General features: G+C 37.2%; 2 protein-coding genes across 2 annotated transcripts; both read left to right on the top strand.

The window, feature by feature from the left end:
* The first annotated feature begins 208 nt into the window (after positions 1-208).
* On the top strand, positions 209-14,973 carry LOC122041216 (double-stranded RNA-binding protein 8-like). The gene is made up of 7 exons (XM_042600829.1): positions 209-511; positions 695-814; positions 894-1,011; positions 2,168-2,282; positions 10,079-10,338; positions 14,018-14,231; positions 14,430-14,973. The coding sequence occupies exons 4-7, from the start codon at positions 2,198-2,200 to the stop codon at positions 14,711-14,713; spliced, it is 843 nt and encodes a 280-aa protein (XP_042456763.1). The 5' UTR covers positions 209-511; positions 695-814; positions 894-1,011; positions 2,168-2,197; the 3' UTR covers positions 14,714-14,973.
* A 139-nt stretch (positions 14,974-15,112) lies between these two features.
* Positions 15,113-17,331, top strand: LOC122041215 (GDSL esterase/lipase At4g10955-like). The gene is made up of 2 exons (XM_042600828.1): positions 15,113-16,185; positions 16,275-17,331. Exons 1-2 carry the CDS (start codon positions 16,025-16,027, stop codon positions 17,176-17,178), a joined length of 1,065 nt encoding a protein of 354 aa, XP_042456762.1. The 5' UTR covers positions 15,113-16,024; the 3' UTR covers positions 17,179-17,331.
* The last annotated feature ends 874 nt before the right edge of the window (positions 17,332-18,205 follow it).

The following is an 18,205-nucleotide window of genomic DNA, read 5'->3' on the forward strand; positions in this document are numbered from 1 at the left end:
TTATTTATATTTATTTATTCCAAATTTGTTGAATTTCAAAAGCTAAAAAATTAAGTGTTCGAATTGAGTCAGCTTGAGTTCGCATTGAGCTCGAACCAGATGTGAATTAAGTTCAAAATTGAAATTTTTTACATTTTATTGCTGAACCAAATTTAAACCTATCCAGCCGGCTCAATTGCCGGCTGAAAATAAATTAGGGTTTGTTTAACACCTACCTCAGGTCTTCACTCTGCGGGCTTCGACTGCCGCGAGCCACGCCCGCTCTCCGCCCCCTTCCGCCTGCTCTCATCCGAGGGCAAGAGCAGGCAGCTAAGTCTGCGCGTGAACTCGAGCAGCCGCCGTCGAATGCATTACCCCCCAGGCAGCCTGCAGTCCTCGCTGCGTAGCTTGAGCGGTGGTCGGCGCCTCACGTTCTCCCTCATCGGAGTAGATTTTCTTCTCCTTTAGAGCCGAGCAACAGCACCTCTTCGGCAAGCATACCGAATCGTCCCTCGAGCGAGCGCCGTGCGAGGTATTTTGCGCTGCGAGTTTCTTCTGGTATCCGCTCAGACATGATCGCTCTCTACCACGCTGCCAGCAGCTTTGATCAAAGCCGCAGCGAGCGAGCAGCTCATCTCCTAGCTACCTCTTCGAATATTTTAGTAGTTGTTCGTGGGTTTGGCTTCAGATATTTGCTATTTTATTTTTGTGATAGGGATGCTTAAATGATCGGATATTGGAGCGAAAGATTCGGCTTCAAAGTGAGTAGCGAGAACTCAAGCGGAGACTCCTCCCGCTTTGGTGAACCCTATGCTTGTGCCATTTCTTTCTCCATGTTGGTAATCGCTAATCATTTTCCTTCTGTTGACATATGGTTTATTGTATTGTTATCGAGTGGATTGGACTTCTGTTAGGACTTCGAAGTGCTTGGCTTGTGATACTTGTTGAAAGGATAGGGGCAAGACTTGGCCTTTCCTTCTGCTAGCAGGCGGGTCCTATGGTGCCTTGATATTGAATTGTAGTTGCCGATCTGTAAGTTGTTACATTGACCTTTTATAGTTGACTGTTGGCTTTGCTGTGCGAAGTTGACTGTTAATTTTGTAGTTTTTAATTTACATAATTGGTCTAATGGAGTTGTGGGTTTGGTGAGACATTCCACGGGTGGGGTCGAATATGTATGTATGACAGTCTTCCATTTTAACAAGCACAAAGCATTTATCTCATTGCCAAAGGAAAAGCATCCTGTAGATCTACATCCACAAAGCCCAATGATCCTAGATCCATTATCAAGGGCCTTCAACAAGCTCTTATCAAGCTCCAATCATGACTACAAAAATCAATCTAGAGGTTGGATCTCTGGTTTCTGATCTCAAGAGATCCACAGGGAAGAAATATGAGAGAGAGATTAGGATATGGTTGCGTTCCATAGAAGATTTTCTCTTGAAGATATAAAGAAGTCTATTTTTGGTACCTACTAACACAATCACCCCCCAAAACCAAAATGTGACCATCTTGATCTATGTGGGAGGAAGCCATAAAATCTGCAAAGACGGTGGAGCATGTGGGGATGGTGGCGGTTTCAAACTTTGTTTCTATCACATGTTTGAGGAAGCCATCAACTCTATGCCATTAAGTCATTGGTTAGGTAAAAAGCTAATGTGTTTGTGGGTTCATCTTCACCCAAATCCAAACCCTATATAGGCTGGAGCTTGGGATCCTTAGGCTTAAAACAAATTGATTATAACAAAGTGGACCTTGTCAAATTTGGTCTCAGGTTGTAGAGAATGAAAAATGTTATCCAGTGTTATTTGATCAATTTTGAAGTATGCCCAACAAAAGGGTATTTTTATCATGTTGACTCAGAACAAAATTAACTTGGTCAACAAAAAGATCTTGCTCATCAAGAACAAATCTTCGAGTCTAAACATCAAAATGGGGCAAATTGAATGCGATCACAATTTGATGAAAATTTTGAAATATTAAAAATATCAAAACAATGATTTGAAAAATAATTTTGATTTTTGCAAATTGATTATTTTCATGTGATTTTTATATTCATAATTGAATTATTGAATTTTATGTATTTTATGGAATTAAAAAATTTTTGATGTAGAAGATGAAAATATTTGATTGAGATGCTATCTAGACTGATCTCAGCAGCTGATAATCCTTTTTTACATGAACATAGGCGCATCATAAACCTTTTGGATTACATAAGATGGATTTTGAAGGAGTTGTGCTGTCAGAAGGCACTGACAAAACTAATGATCGAACAACTGTAAAGAGTTTTGACAATGCAAAAGGTAAAATGAACTTTGAGAATATACAGTCTTGTTCTGTGTTTACCATTTATGCTTCTTTCTATTTCATTTTACTCCAATTTAACATCCATTCTTTTTTTCCCTGTCGTTTGATTACTCTACCATAGTTGAATCTGTTAGCCTTTTATGTTAGAATAGAAGATGTGCCAACTTTGCTCTTCAAGGATAAACTTAACATCTGTGTTGACTGTACTTCTAACCTTGCTTTAAAATATGGATCTAATATTAATGCTGGTATATGCTTGGATTGGTGTTAAAAAGTTCAATTCACAACAATCAGGTTGATCTTTTTGCTAGTGGATCCAAACTTTGTGTTACTATGGGAAAAAAATAATAATTTAAAACAAGACATAATTTTTCCCTTGTTAAAGTAGCTTGTACAAGTTTATTGGACATTCAGCTTATAATTCCATCAACAGCATTATTTTTTTCTCTACGTTTGAATTCTAAAATATAGGATGCTTTCGACAACTGCAATCTAATAGAGTACACCTCTATCTTTTTTGTGACTAGAGAGTACACCTCTATTTTTATTGTGACTAGATCCATTGTTAATTCAATATTTTCCCCTTCTCTAACAACTCCGCCCATGATGACCGGTCATGGCCGGTCCCAAGTCCGGATAAAGGAAGAGGGTTGCGTTAGGTTGCCAGCCAGCGTCAAACTATGACAAAGATTCAATGAATGAATCCATTAAACTATTGTGCTAATGCTAGGTTGTTCCCCGGAAGGAACGCGTTGCAGGGTCCGACTGGAACATCTCGGCAAGGACCGCTACATCTCCAGAACTCGGGTGTAGTGATAAATATGCAAGAGTTCACGTTACAGGATCCGATTGTAACGTCTCAGCAAGGACCGCTACATCTCCATGAGAACTTGGGTGTAGTGTTAAATAGGCAAAAGTTCTCACACCATAGATTAGATAAGAACAAATATGATAGGAAAACTAATAATCTAAGATTTGGAACATGAAATATAGGAACTCTCACTGGTAAATCAATGAAGGTAGTACATATGATGATTAGGAGAAAAATTAGTATTTTGTGTGTACAAGAGACAAAATGGATAGGCGAGAAGACAAAGATGATAGAGAACTCGGGTTTTAAGTTATGGTACACTTGAAAGAGTAAAGCAAGAAATGGAGTGGGTATCATTGTAGATAGTTTGTTAAAGGATGAAGTTGTAGGAGTAGCTAGAAAAGGGGATAGAATTATAGCCCTTAAGATAATAGTGGCGAATGAAACTATGAACATAATTAGCGTATATGCACCACAAGTAAGATTAGATGAAGCTACCAAATCAAGGTTTTGGGAGGACTTAGATAAAATATTACAAAATATTCCACTAAATGAAATGATTTTAATAGGAGGTGATTTAAATGAGCATGTTGGAGTGAAAAATGAGGAATATGAGAGAGTACATGGGAGTTATGGGTTTGGAATGAGGAATGAGGAAGGGAAAACTATATTAGATTTTGCGATAGCATATGACCTTATATTAGCTAATACGTTTTTTAAGAAAAGAGAAGAACACTTAGTCACATTCAAAAGTGGGAATAATAAATCGCAAATTGACTTTCTTATGATTAGGAAGAAGGATAGAAAGATTTGTAAAGATTGCAAATCATCCCTGGAGAAAGCTTAACTACCCAACATAGGATAGTAGTGTTGGATATACGCCTCAAACATAGTATCAATAGAAAGAAAATATATACAATTCCTAGAATTAAGTGGTGGAAGTTAAAGGATGGGAAACAAAATATATTTAAGGAGAAGGTAGAAGTACAAGCATTAGGTGAAATATACGATGACTCTAATACAACATGGGATAAGATGGTATCAAAGTTGAAAATAGTCGCTAAGAGTGTACTCGGTGAGTCAAAGGGATATGCACCACTAAGTAAAGAATCTTGGTGGTGGAATGAGAAAGTATAAGAGAAAGTAAAGGAAAAACGAATAGCTTATAAGGAATTATATATTTGTAAGAACGAGGAAAACTTAAAAAAATATACAATAGCCAAGAAAGAAGCTAAGAAAGTAGTGAGTGAAGCAAAAAAATGAAACTTTTGAATGCTTATATCAAAAATTGGATACAAAAGAAGGGGAAAGAGACATTTATATAATAGCTAAAGTGAGAGAAAGGAAAACAAGAGATCTTAGCCAAATAAAATGTATTAAAGATGAATGTAATAGGGTATTAGTAAATGATGGAGAAATAAAAGAGCGGTGGAAGAGGTATTTTTATCAACTTTTTAATGAAGATTTAGGTGATCAACTTAACTTAGGTAATTTAATTAGGTCAAATGAGCATAGAAATTTTAATTTTTATCGTAGAATTCAAACTTCAGAAGTAAAACAAACTTTAAATGAGATGCACAATGGAAAAGCCGTTGGACCAGATGATATTCCGATAGAGGTATGGAAGTGCTTAGGGAAACAAGACATTGAATGACTTACAAAATTATTTAACATGATATTGAAAACTAAAAGAATGCCTGATCAATGGAGGATAAGTACTCTAGTTCCCTTATATAAGAACAAGGGAGACATACAAAATTATGCAAATTATAGGGGTATTAAACTAATGAGTCATACTATGAAACTTTGGGAAAAAGTAATAGAAAAAAGATTAAGGAAGGAGATCACAGTGACAGAAAATCAATTTGGGTTCATACCTGGAAGGTCGACAATAGAAGCTATACATCTCCTTAGACAATTAATTGAAAAATATCGGGAGCAAAAACAAGATCTATACATGATATTCATTGACTTAGAAAAAACTTATGATAGAGTCCCAAGAGAAATTATATGGAGAATTTTAGAAAAGAGAGGTGTTAGCGTAACATATATTGAACTAATTAAGGATATGTATGAGGATGTAATGACCAGAGTAAAGACTTCAGGCGGAGTAACTGAAATATTTCCAATAAAGATAGGGTTACATCAAGGATCAGCCTTAAGTCCCTATCTTTTTACACTAATTATGGACGAACTCACTGCGCACATTCAAGACACAGTACCGTGGTACATGTTGTTTGCAGATGATATTATTTTGGTAGATGAGATACGTGAAGGAGTAAATGCTAAGCTGGAATCTTGGAAGGAAACACTAGAAGGGAAAGGTTTTAAGCTTAGTAGATTAAAGACAGAATATATGGAATTTAAATTTAGCAATATTAGAAGTAATGAAACAATTGTTAAGATAGGAGAGGACGAGTTGCTCGGAACCGAGAGATTTAAATATTTAGGATCATTTTTACAAAATGATGGAGGGATTGAGAGAGATGTCTTACATAGAATACAAGCAGGATGGGTGAAATAGAGGGGAGCGTCGGGAGTTTTATGTGACCGTAAAGTACCTCTTAAACTTAAAGGTAAGTTCTATAAAACTGCAGTTAGACCTGCTATGTTATATGGAGCTGAATGTTGGGCTATGACTCGAGCACATGAGCATAAGATGAGAGTTGCAGAGATGAGGATGTTAAGGTGGATGTGTGGGCATACGAAGATGGACAAAATAAGGAATGAGAGCATTAGAGAGAAAGTCGGAGTTGTATCTATTGAGGACAAACTCCGAGAGACACGTTTAAGATGGCACGGACATGTACTTAGACGACCAATAAATGCTCCAGTCAGGCGATGTGAAACTATGATAAATATGCATATCAAACGAGGAAGAGGACGACCAAAAAAGACTTGGTTAGCAACAATAAAACAAGATAAAATTTATTTAAATATAGATGATGATATAATAGGATATAAGGCTCAATGGCGTAAAAGGATTCATACAACTGACCCCACCTAGTGGGAAAATGCTTGGTTGTTGTTGTTGTTGTAACAACTCCAATACAGATTGTTCTCAAGCCTTCCAATTTGTGAAGTTACACAATTTCATCAACTTGAATATTAATGTTGTAAATGGCGGTAGACGGTTGCGGTATGGTCAGTAACTGCCTACCACCTCAGTCGCCTAGGCGGTCAAATTTTTTTTACTATAAAAAAAAATTAATCTAAATATATTAATTAAAAATAAAAATAATCTATTTATATATAAAAAAATATATATAATTAATAGGATAATTTTATTAGGCTTTAATTAAGTCTATTTAAATTATCCCAATCATAATTGAGAGTTGATTAAATAGGATAAGCAATGCTTAACTTCTGTTTCAACGTTTCGTCTTATGATCACGTCGCATGACGCATTGCCGGACTAAGGTGAGGCCTCCGAGCCTGTTGTCAGACTCGAGTAATGTGTACGGGCTCGTCGTCGGACCGGGTGACGTGTCTAAGCTCGTCACCGGGCTTGAGCGACGCGTCTGAACTTGTGCAATGGGTTTGGACTCGTAAACATCAGGAGTTGAACTCTTTGGAAAGGTTTAAAATATCGTGGTGTGTCGTGTTGGAGTGAAATATTTCATTCTGCTCGCTGACCGAAATAGGCATCGGTACGCTCGAGGTACCACGGAGGTGTCGTTCACGCATCACAGAGGTCTTGCGATGACCTAGTGGCCACCTCGGAGGCCACGCGCAGGCCTCGCGGTCGTTGCGGAGGCTTCACAATGACCTTATGGCCATCACAGAGGCCTTGCGAGGGTTTCACAGTCGCCGCAGAGGCTTCGCGATCGTTGTGGAGGCCATGCGTTGGCCTCATGACCACCGTGTAGGCCACACGCCGAACTCGTGGCCTTTGCGGAGGGCTTGCATGGGCCTCACAATCGATGTACATGCCACATGCGAGCCTCGCATTCACTGGTAGCGCGGAACATGGCAAGAGCAGTGGAAGAAGAAGGCAGAACAATCAATTTAGCTTTTAATTAAAAAAATGTAAGCTAATAATTTTAATCAACTCATAACTATAGTTGATGATAGTTTAAATAGTTTTAATTAAATCATAATAAAACTATCCTATTAATTTAATATATATTTTGAAAATTTTATTTTTATTTTTTGAATATTTTGATTAATTTATTTTTTAGTTTATATAATTTATATTTTAAAAATATTAAAACCATACCGGCGTGGGACGATATGGTACCGAAACTGTATCATTCTGGTTCAGGTATGAAATCTCAATACGGGTTGAGATTTTAAACCTTGCTCTTTGGTGAGCTCATTCTCTTCCATTGGAGTAAATTTGACAATTTCATCTCAAAAGGGAAAGCAAGGGATAATTATGCTATATATACAAGAAACTCTTGCATTTAAGAGCTCTTTGGTATTTTAAAGCTATTATTTATCATGGAGTGATTTACGAATGTATTTTTGACTGTAAAGATTGCTCGGATACAGGGAGGAACCTTTTCTTGTGTGATCCTCTCCTAGGCTAAATTTTTTTGTAAGAATGTAATTCTACTATTATTTCTTTTCAAGGGTTAAGAGCGTGGGAAAGTGCATTAAAAAGCTAATCGAAAAACTATGGGAATGATGAGATAATATCTGGGGTTATTATGGAAAAAAAGGCAATGTGATCTTAGAAGAACCTCTTACGTATCTGTCTCTTTCAAAAAGCGTTAATTATGTTATCAATCAGGACTTAGCTGTACAGATTATAACGTCATCATACTATCTTGAAAGACCAAAAGAGGAAATAGACTAAAAGAAGATTAATCCAACAAGAATGCAAACATCAATTTTAAAATTGACAGATAAATAAAAACTTCCATTGATATTTTTCCATTTATAGTTGCACAGAGATCTAAAACTTGTCAATTAGATATTTTTTGTATACTTCTATTGGCTAGATTGGGAGCTTTACTATGCGCATGAGAGAGACCATGTCGATACTACCGAAGGAATTGTATTGAGTAATAATTATTATAAAATAATTAGTGATTTGATAGATTATTCTCTTACATGTATGAACTTAAATTTGTCCTCATAGTTATAGCAAAAGGTGATTTTGTTTACCCCAAACATCTCTCACAGTCAGTCCCCAAGTTTTATGAAGGGAAGTAAATCACAAGGTCAATTTATAGTTGACCGTCAAGTGGCTAGGGGTGGGAGGAGTTTTCCTGAGGGCATGCGTCCGCTAGGATTTGATCCCTGTTCCATTGTAGCAAATCTACCACTCTCTAGTCAACTGGGCACCCTCGTGTGGATAAATTTTTCCTCATAGTCACTTCCCCTGAAGCACTAATCCATTCATTATTGTGAGACAATTTTATTTTGGTACTTATTTAATTTACAAACTTAAGTAGGGAGTAGCTTAAATTTTCAAGTGGCATTTTGGCTTTCGTTTTTTGCATCATAATTTCTCTGTAAGAGAGCCGCAAAAAGGGTTTCCACCTCTAGATCAATATTATTTTCTTACTCATTAAGAGGGGCACCTACTTGAGTTATCAAGGATCAAGTGAGATCCAAGATACAAAGATTAAGAGGGGCACCAACTCTTCCATACTAGTTGGAAAGATCATCTGAGAAAGAAGGTGATAACAAAGATAGGCTTCTTGGTAAATAAATCTAAGATAAAGATCCACTAGTATCTCACATTGAAAATGCCGCCCAAGAACAGTTACTAAAGAAACTATGCAATAAACTTGATGAGTGCATTATTACTTATGCTTGGAAACAAGGATTTAAGAAAAGGCTAACAAATTGCTTGGAGTGAAAGTCAGGGAGAATAGGACTTGTCAAAAATTAGGATTTAATTTAGAAATTTACTTTAAAATTTAAGGTTTAGAAATTCTATATGTTTTTTTTTTGAATTTCCTAGTGTAGTTAAAAGCTTGTGATAGTTTTTAGGGATAAATTAGATTTTTTAAATGTTGATTATTTTTTAGCAATAAATTACATTTTTTTTGGTGGGTCCTATTCAATTATATGAAAGATTAGAATATCATATATTAGCTTATTCCTGAGTTTAATAATATTTCTCCTGTTTTGGGAGATGACATGAGTTGTTCGAGGGATATAATATGATTTTTTGTGTTGCATTAAAAGGGATGTTAAAAAATGCGAATGATCTAAATCGTAAGTGATAGTATTGGTATTGGAAATTCAAAAATTTCAAGCATCGACTCTAAGACAAAGGATTTAAAAAAAGATATATAAAATATGGGATTGGTAAAAGAATTTTAAAAAAAATCACAAATAAGAAAAAAAAAATATGAAAAAGACAGTGATAATATTTAGTGAATAAGACAACAAAAGATATATACAAATTTTTACAAGTTCATGCACTTATTTTTCATTAAATTAATTAATTTTGATTGTTTAAATAAATACTATTATTTAAACTGTCAATTAAATGGTTAAAATAAATAACTAGTTATTAATAAATTATCAATAATTATTTATTTTTCAAATTAATTATTAATTAATTAAAATTAAGAATCAAGTTAACATAATTAATTTTAATTAACTATTAATAATTTAACACATTGTTATTGAAATTAATTAATAAATTAATTATAATGTATTATTTAGTAATTTTTATTAATCACTTACCTTGATTAAGAAGTGGGAAGTGATTTATAAGAGCGTGAATTGCAACTCAATTTTGCACTAGAGCAAAGATGAAGGTTAGCTTTGCACCACCAGCAATAAGAAAACAAGAAGTGGTTGCGGTGCTGCTGACTTCCTCTTTGCGCTGATGGCCACAATGCGGCATATAGTTTCTTCGCCTTAGCCGAGTTAGTTTTAGGGCTCAATGGTTAGACAAGCTCTTCGGAGTGACTCCAAATAGTTGGTACACAACTAATTAGTATTTTACTCTTTACTTGTACTGTTGATTGATAGTGCTTTATTTGCATGCTGAATATTTATTGATCTTTTTAGGGGTTCAAAGCTGCTATGTTTTCAAGAGTCGTTTGCAAGAGTATGCCCAAAAAGTAGGCATTCTTACACCTGTTTATCAGACTCTTAAGGAAGGTCCTTCACATGAGCCTGTCTTCAAGTCAACTGTCATTGTTAATGATGTCAGATATGATTCTCTTCCTGGTTTTTTCAACCGGAAAGCTGCAGAACAGTCTGCTGCTGAGGTTGCTCTATTGGAGATCCACAAATCAGGCCTCATGACCGAAAACATGCCCACAGTTGTACGCTCCTTGACATTATTTAAAATTTTGAAAGATTATGATACTGGATTAGGTGGGATTGCTGCTGCATGTCATGAACATAATTTTCTGATTCTTCCTCTTTGCATTTATTATATACATGCACAAATAAAACATTACTGCAGTTTTTTTTGTTTGTAACAATTTTTTTTTCTTTTTTATTGAAATTTACATAAAAATATTTAAACTAGTCAAAACATCCTCAAAATTAGGCTTGTAAATGAGTCGAGCCGAGTTGAGTTTTGGGGTATTCAAGATTGTTTGATAAGGTAATCGAGCCATGTCGAGCTGAGCTTAAAATGAACCAAGCTTTTGAAATGATTGTTCAAGCTTGGTTTGATTTATTTTTTATGAGTTTGAGCTTATTTGAAACTTGACTTGAGCTTGGTTCGTTTAGATGTTATCGAGCTCTCAGTCCAAGCTTAGCTTAAACTTGGTTTGTTTAAATATTATCGAGTTCTCAATTCAAGCTTATTTGATTGTTGAAACTTTTAGTTGTTTGATTGATTATTGAGCTTGATAATTTAAACTTATTTGTTTATTTTATTTTATTATTTATTTAACATATTGATAAAAGTTTTATTAATGAATATGGTTTGTGAATATGTTCACGAACATTATTCACGAATGTTAACGTGTTGAACACGTGTGTTCAAGCTTGTTTGCTTAGTTTAATAAGTCGTTCAAGCTTGTTTGTTTAATTGATCTGGTGTATATTGAACGAACATATATAAGTTCTTACAAAGTTGAACACTAAGCTTGTTTACGAACGCTTGGTTCATTTACTGCCCTATTCAAAATCAATTCATATTATGTTGAATATTGGATAAGTTTTTTAGAAATGAAATTTAACTGATATGATGCAGTCAGTGTTGTAAATTGCAGTTGGCAGTGGCGGCGCGGTTAGTGACTGTCTATCGCCTGGCCATCTAGGCAGCGCGTAGGCGGTTGATTTTTTTTACTATTTTTATACATAATTAAATAATATATTAACTAAAGGATAAAAATTTAAATAAATGATAATTTGTTTTAAAAAATTACTATAAATATATTAACTAAAAAAAGTTAATTAAATATTTTTTTAAAAAATAAATAATAATAATTTATATATATATATATATATATATATATATATTAAATTAATAGGATAATTTTATTGGGCTTTAATTAAGCCTATTTAAATTATCCCAATCTTGATTAAAATTATTAATCTAAAGTTTTGATTAAATCCTAAGTTAAAAAAAACTATTCTATTTGGCGATCGGCTTCGGTGTTTCGGCATTGGATGCGTCATTGGACGTGATCAATCTGGACGTGGTGCCTAAGCCCGGTGACGAGTCTGAACACGTCGCCTAAGTCGGGCGATGTGCTCAGACACATTGCCTGAGTCCGAATCGGAAACGCTTTACCTTTGCCTAAACACAAGACGGTGCGGTTGAGGTTCGCTTCTTGCCTAGCCAGCTCCTCAACTGTCATTTAGAATACTTGATGCAGGTTAAAACTTCCTAAAATGTTTATCATGATAAACATGTCATTTCCATCACTTTTGTCATTATTTTACTAATATCTCTTTAATTCATATGCTTAGTGTTTGGTTCATTTTTCCTAACATCTTCGATATTGAGGGTTTTTTCTTTTATGCTTCTGTTGAGCTTTCCTTTCTGATAATATATGATATTACTATGCTTTGTTTCGTGAATTTGTGTAGGAAAATATTATATTTTGTTATTTTAAATAGTTCAGTTCTCACTTTTCCATGAATATGCCAATGAGTGATGACTTTGTGAGGATAACAAAGATGGGCAATTTTCACATAACTTGGCCCACCCTATCTACTTGTGTCCTTTGTATTTGTATACATGCCAAAGAGACTGTCAAATTTAGATAGGCGATAATATGGTAGTCATTTGGGGGCTGATAAATTTTGTGGTTATAGCGAATGTTTGTTTCTTGTATTAAATGATCTTTGAAGGGGAGCCTTGGTGCAACGGTAAAGTTGTTGCTTTGTGACCAAAAGATCACGGGTTCAAATCTTGGAAACAACCTCTTGCAAAAAAAAAACAGGGTAAGACTGCGTATAATGGATTCTTCCTCGGGACCCTGCGTAGCGGGAGCTTCAGGATGCCTTTTTTTTTTTTTTTTTTTTATTAAATGATCTTTCTCTTTGTTAACTAGCTTTTTTATTGCCTTATTGTTTCTATGCGTGAACGTAACATTATAAATTATGAGTATTAAACTAAAAAATATTACACAATAATAACAACCAAGCCTCTTATCCCACTAGGTGGGGTCGGCTATATGGATCCTTTTACGCCATAACTCATTTCTAATTATATTATCATCTATATTTAAATAAAGTTTATCTTGGTTTATCGTTACTAACCAAGTCTTTTTTGGTCTTTCTTTTTCTCGTTTGATATGCGTGTTTATCATAGTTTCACATCGCCTAATTGGAGTATTTATTGGTCGTCTAAGTACATGCCCGTACCATCTTAAACGTCTCTCGGAGTTTTTCCTCAATAGATGCAACTCCGACTTTCTCTCTAATGTTATCATTTTTTCACACATCCATCTTAACATTCTCATTTCTGCCGCTCTTATCTTGTGCTCATATACTCAAGTCATAGTCCAACATTCAGCTCCATATAATATAACAGGTCTAACTGCGGTTTTGTAGACTTTTCCTTTAAGTTTTAGAGGTACTTTATGATCACATAAAACACCTGACGCTCTTCTTCATTTCAACTATTTTGCTTGTATTGTAAGACCTCTCTCGATCCCTCCTTTATCAGGGCTTGGGACAGGCCATGACTAGGTCATCGTCATCACGGGCGTAGTTAAACGTAAAAAGGTTACAAAATAAATAAAACAATAAACTATGTTTAAACTTATTCAAAAAACAAGTGATATTATATGATAAACGGTATTCTTATAATACTCCTAGCAGTATGCTTTTAGAATCAAATGGAAGAATCTTGTAATATTTTAGCTCCAAAATATCATGCCCTAATGGACCGCATCTATGAAATGCTGAGAGATCGTAGGTCTGATTGCCTCGAACTTGCTGTAAAGCAGCAGGACAATGCCCTCCTGAGTGGGTAGGTCTGGTGTTCATTCCAGTAGTCAGCATGATCCGTTTTGCTTCTAATGGTATCATAACCTATCAGGACAGTTATGCATCAGGAGTGTCTAGAGAGCTTGAACTTTGCTCCCTTGCACCCATGGTGCCAATTCTGGATGTTCTAGGTCTCCTTAAAGGAGTACAGATTTTCCTCTTACGATACTTTTTTTAGGATTGTATTTCCATTTTTCTCCTTGACAGAACTAAATATAATAATTTCACATGCTTGACAACTTAGTTGAAGCTATTCATGGCCATCCATGCAAATATGAAGTGATCTTAAGCACCGCAATCCAAACACCTTGTTCTTCTTAATTTAACATGATCACCCAAATGCCATGCTTTATTGCCTTTTGGTGACTCCTGTGTTGTTTTGGGTAGATGAAGAGCTTTTCATTCTGTAATTTGTTACATTTAACAAAATCTGCAATTTGTTTAGTTTTTCTGTGATCTTTGGTTCGGCCTCTAGTTATTTCCCTCTGTTGAATGAATTACAAACATTATGCTGCTTGCTGATCTTGTATAAAAATTTACCCTCAGCACAAAACTGGTCTATGCAAAAATCTGCTCCAGGAGTATGCTCAGAAAATGAACTATGCAATCCCATCGTACATCCACACCAAAAGTTCCTCCGGAGTAACACCATATATATGTACTGTCGAGATTGGAGGAATTCAATATATAGGAGCTGCAGCTAGGACAAAAAAGGAAGCTGAGATTAAAGCTGCAAGGACAGCACTTTTGGCTATTCAGAGTAGGATAAACATGTCTTGAATTTATAAGTTTCATTATCAAGTTATGAGATTAGATATCAAGTGATGATAACTGAGAAAAGCAATCACAATATTATCTTTAGTTTGCCCTCCCATTTCTTGCCAAACAACCTTGCAGTTGCATCAAAATAGATGCTCAATTTTCTTTTTGTTTGCTTTATCAATTCCTTTTTGTACAGGTCAGTCTAACGCAGGTTATGACGGTGCGTCGCACTATGCCGTACTTCCTGGTAAAAGGAAAGTGAAGGAATTAGAGGTAGAAGCTGAAGTAGTGAAGAAGATCAAAACTAATAAGGCGAGTTTCAAGAAGAGATGGTCCAAAAAGAGGTTTCATCGAAATAATGATGGTCAAGTAGCTGAATCTCACAAAGATGAACCTCAGATAGCTGTCTCAGAAGATGAATCGACGATCCCCGGGAGAGGTAATGATGTTCAAATTCAGGAGCCTAATCATGATCCTTGAAATTGTCATCACAAAAAATTCATATTTTTTCCCACATATAATCTGCATATGAGGTCTTGCACTATTATTGGATGGCAGGCTAGTCTCGGGTCAAACTAGAATCATAAATTTTTCAGTAGATTTAATTTCTATGGGACTTGGAGCTCTGTTTTGGTTGGTGAACATCTCTCTCTTTTTAATATTGAACTCATGGATTAGAGCCCCTCAACTATTAATACGATTTTGTACAGCTAATTTCATAAAAGTGCTAATTCATGTCAGTATGGGCCAGTTTTGCCGGTTAATTTAGGTATGCTTGGATTCTGTAGTTTGAGGGAGCCTAGCCTTCATATCAGTGCAATTGTCTACTCGTCGTGTATGCTTGACTTGACTGACATATTAGGCCCGGCCAACTTACTCGATTAGTCTTATTGTCTTGTCAAGATCATTTGGTCTAGTTTAGCAAGATAATTTGACATTGACTTAACAACTCAACCTAATTGATCGACTTACCCAATTGAACCTACCAACCTGATCAAACTAATAAATTCGCTGAATCTTTCTCAAATTGGTCAAGTTGTTTGACTTACTTAAACAACCTAACTCGATTGACTCAGCTGGATCAATTTGATTAACACAACCTTTTAGCTCGACCAGTTTGATTACTCGACTCAACTAGATCATTACCCCGTTGCACGTTTGTTTCTGGTCGCTTGGAGATGTCCGACGGCGGACCACGAATGGTGATGTTGGCCCGTCTCCGTGTTGCCGCGGCCAAAGGAACGATTGCGGAGGTTCAAGATGCACCAGACTCCTCATCGAGCAAAAGGATGGTGAGATCGTTCAGCGCCTTAACAGGAGCGGCGGATCTGGCCCTCGTCAAGCGACCGATCGCCTCTGGAATCGTGGAGAGCGGAGATGGAGATCTTCAGGTGCTGCCTCCACTGGCGCATCTTCTGAAACGCCTTCGACGTCGTACGATCCACCAAGTGAATCACGGTGGTCGCCGTCGACGGAGTGGACTTGCTCACGGCGAACGCTGAGAATGGAACAACCAAACGAGGCTTGCCTAAATCTATCTCTAGAGGCTTGATTTAGGAATGTCTCTTAGCGGCTTCCTGTGCTTGACTTATTTTCCAGAAAATTCCCGAAACTAACGCGGTTTTGCTCATCCGACCCCACGCGATCCAGCGCGACTCCGCCGCCGACACCGACCCCGTTCCTCGGCCCTGCACCTCACGTTCGTAGCCGTCGTGCTCGCCTTTTCTTCAATGCCGCTTGATCTCTCCCCCTTTCACATTCGTCCTGTCGCCTCCCTTCGCCGTGAAGTCGATGACGACAGAGCCGCGGCAGGCGGAGTGGAAGCCGATCATGGTCGACGGTTATCGCAGAGAAGAAGAAGACGCCGCCGCCTGTCATCCCTACCATTTCCTCGTCTCCGGCCCTCGCAATCTCCCCTCCCCTAATTGGAAAGATCTCCTCCACTCTAGCTGGTACACAGACACTCCGATCTCCCTGTTCGCATCCCCAAAATCAAAATTCAATCTTGATCGACCTCAATCGGCTGGACGTGGATTTGCAGGAAGGATCCGGACTATAGGCGGACAGCCATGGCTTGCTTCGTTCAAGCAGCGTACCTCCTCGAATTGGACAGGCAGGAGAAGCGAGCGGAGGCGGCTGGACTCGCTCCCAATTGGTGGAAGCCCTTCAGGTACAAATTACGGCGCACGCTGGTGGACGCCAGGGACGGTTCCATCTACGGCGCCGTCCTCGAATGGGACCGCGTCGCTGCCATGGCGGACCTTGTGCTCGCGCGGCCCCGCGGCGCGCCAAAGCTCGTGCTGGCCCTCCGGGGCACCCTGCTGCGCCGCCCCACTGCGCGACGGGACCTGATGGACGACCTCCGCTTCGTGGCTCGCGAGAGCCTGAAGGGCTCTGTGCGCTTCGCCGGAGCTCTGGAAGTGGTTCGCGCGGCCGCCGAGCGCTTCGGCAGCGCCGGCGTGTGCGTCTGCGGCCACTCCTTGGGCGCCGCCTTCGCGCTCCAAGTCGGCAAGGCGTTGGCGAAGGAAGGACTGCTCGTGGAGTGCCACCTGTTCAACCCGCCTTCGGTCTCCCTCGCCGCGAGCCTCAGGATCGCCGGCGAGAAGGCCAGCTACGCGCTGCGAAGAACGCCCCACCCATCGAAGAAGCTCGCTTCAGGCAGCACCGTGAACACCTGGCGCGCACGGTGGCTGCCGAACCTGTACGTCAACAACAACGACTACATTTGCTGCTACTACGGCGTCTCCTCCGAGCAAGACACCGGCGGCGAGGGAGACCGAGTGGCGAAGCTGTTCGTAGTGGCGAAGGGGCCCACAAGTTTCCTGGAAGCTCACGGGCTGCAACAATGGTGGTCCGATGATCTGGAGCTGGAATTGGCGGCTAATGACAGCAAGCTCATAAACAGGCAGCTGCGGTCCCTGTATGCGTTCTCCGATCGAAGTTAGCTAATCTGCCATTGAGCTCCTCCATGGTGTTCTCAGCCATGACCTTGGTTCTTCTCCAGCGTCCCCTACAATTATTCATCAATTGTTCTTACCATCCGATTAATTTAAGAGATGACCAATTTCTTATAAAAATTATTCATCAATCATTAGAATAAATTAAAAAGTAAAAATAGATAATTCAATGTTATAATTTTTTAAACTCTCTAAATATAATATAATGAGCTCTGGGTGAAATTTAAATCTTTCAAAAAAACCATCCCACCTTTTAACATGATACTAAAGCCTTTTAAGGCAAATGTATTGCAAGATATGTTAATGGTCTATTGTGAGAACTAAAGAAAATTTGCTAACGTTTCTTGATTTTACCTAAAAAAAATAAGTCTTATTACTGGATCAAAAGAAAAAAAGCAATGTTGAAAGAACTTGTGTGCTAGTATAATTTATAAATTATTTCCTTTATTAATCTAGATGTACCTCTTGTCACGCTAGAAAAATACTTTCATAAATAAAAAATAATAATTGGCTAGAAAAATAGATGTGATTTGGATTTTTTTAATGCCTTGACAAATAAAAAATGATGATGTATTTTCTTAATGAGAATGTTAGACATAAGGACCCAAGTATCATATTTAGGGTTGAACATTCAATTAAAAATAAATTGAAAATAGAAAAAAAAATTTAAGACCGAATTTTTTCTAAAAAATCAAATAAACCAAATTGATTAAATATCAATTAATTCAATTTTTTTTTGACTGAATTAATTGAATTTTTAAAACTAAATTAATTAAATTCAGATTTTATTTAATTAATTACAAATGTATTTTTAATTAATTATATTTTTAAAAATAATTAAATTAATATCCTTATTCGGTTTAACTGAATTATGAATTTTAAAAATCAAAACTGAATTAAATTAACCGAAAATCTAACCGAATTTTATAAAAAAAAATTAAAAATCAAATTAACCGAACCAAATTTCAAAATTCGATCTGTTCAGTTCGATTAATTTAATTTTACTGAATTTTTG

The sequence above is a fragment of the Zingiber officinale genome, chromosome 2A (assembly GCF_018446385.1).
Source record: "Zingiber officinale cultivar Zhangliang chromosome 2A, Zo_v1.1, whole genome shotgun sequence".
Classification (NCBI taxonomy): domain Eukaryota; kingdom Viridiplantae; phylum Streptophyta; class Magnoliopsida; order Zingiberales; family Zingiberaceae; genus Zingiber; species Zingiber officinale.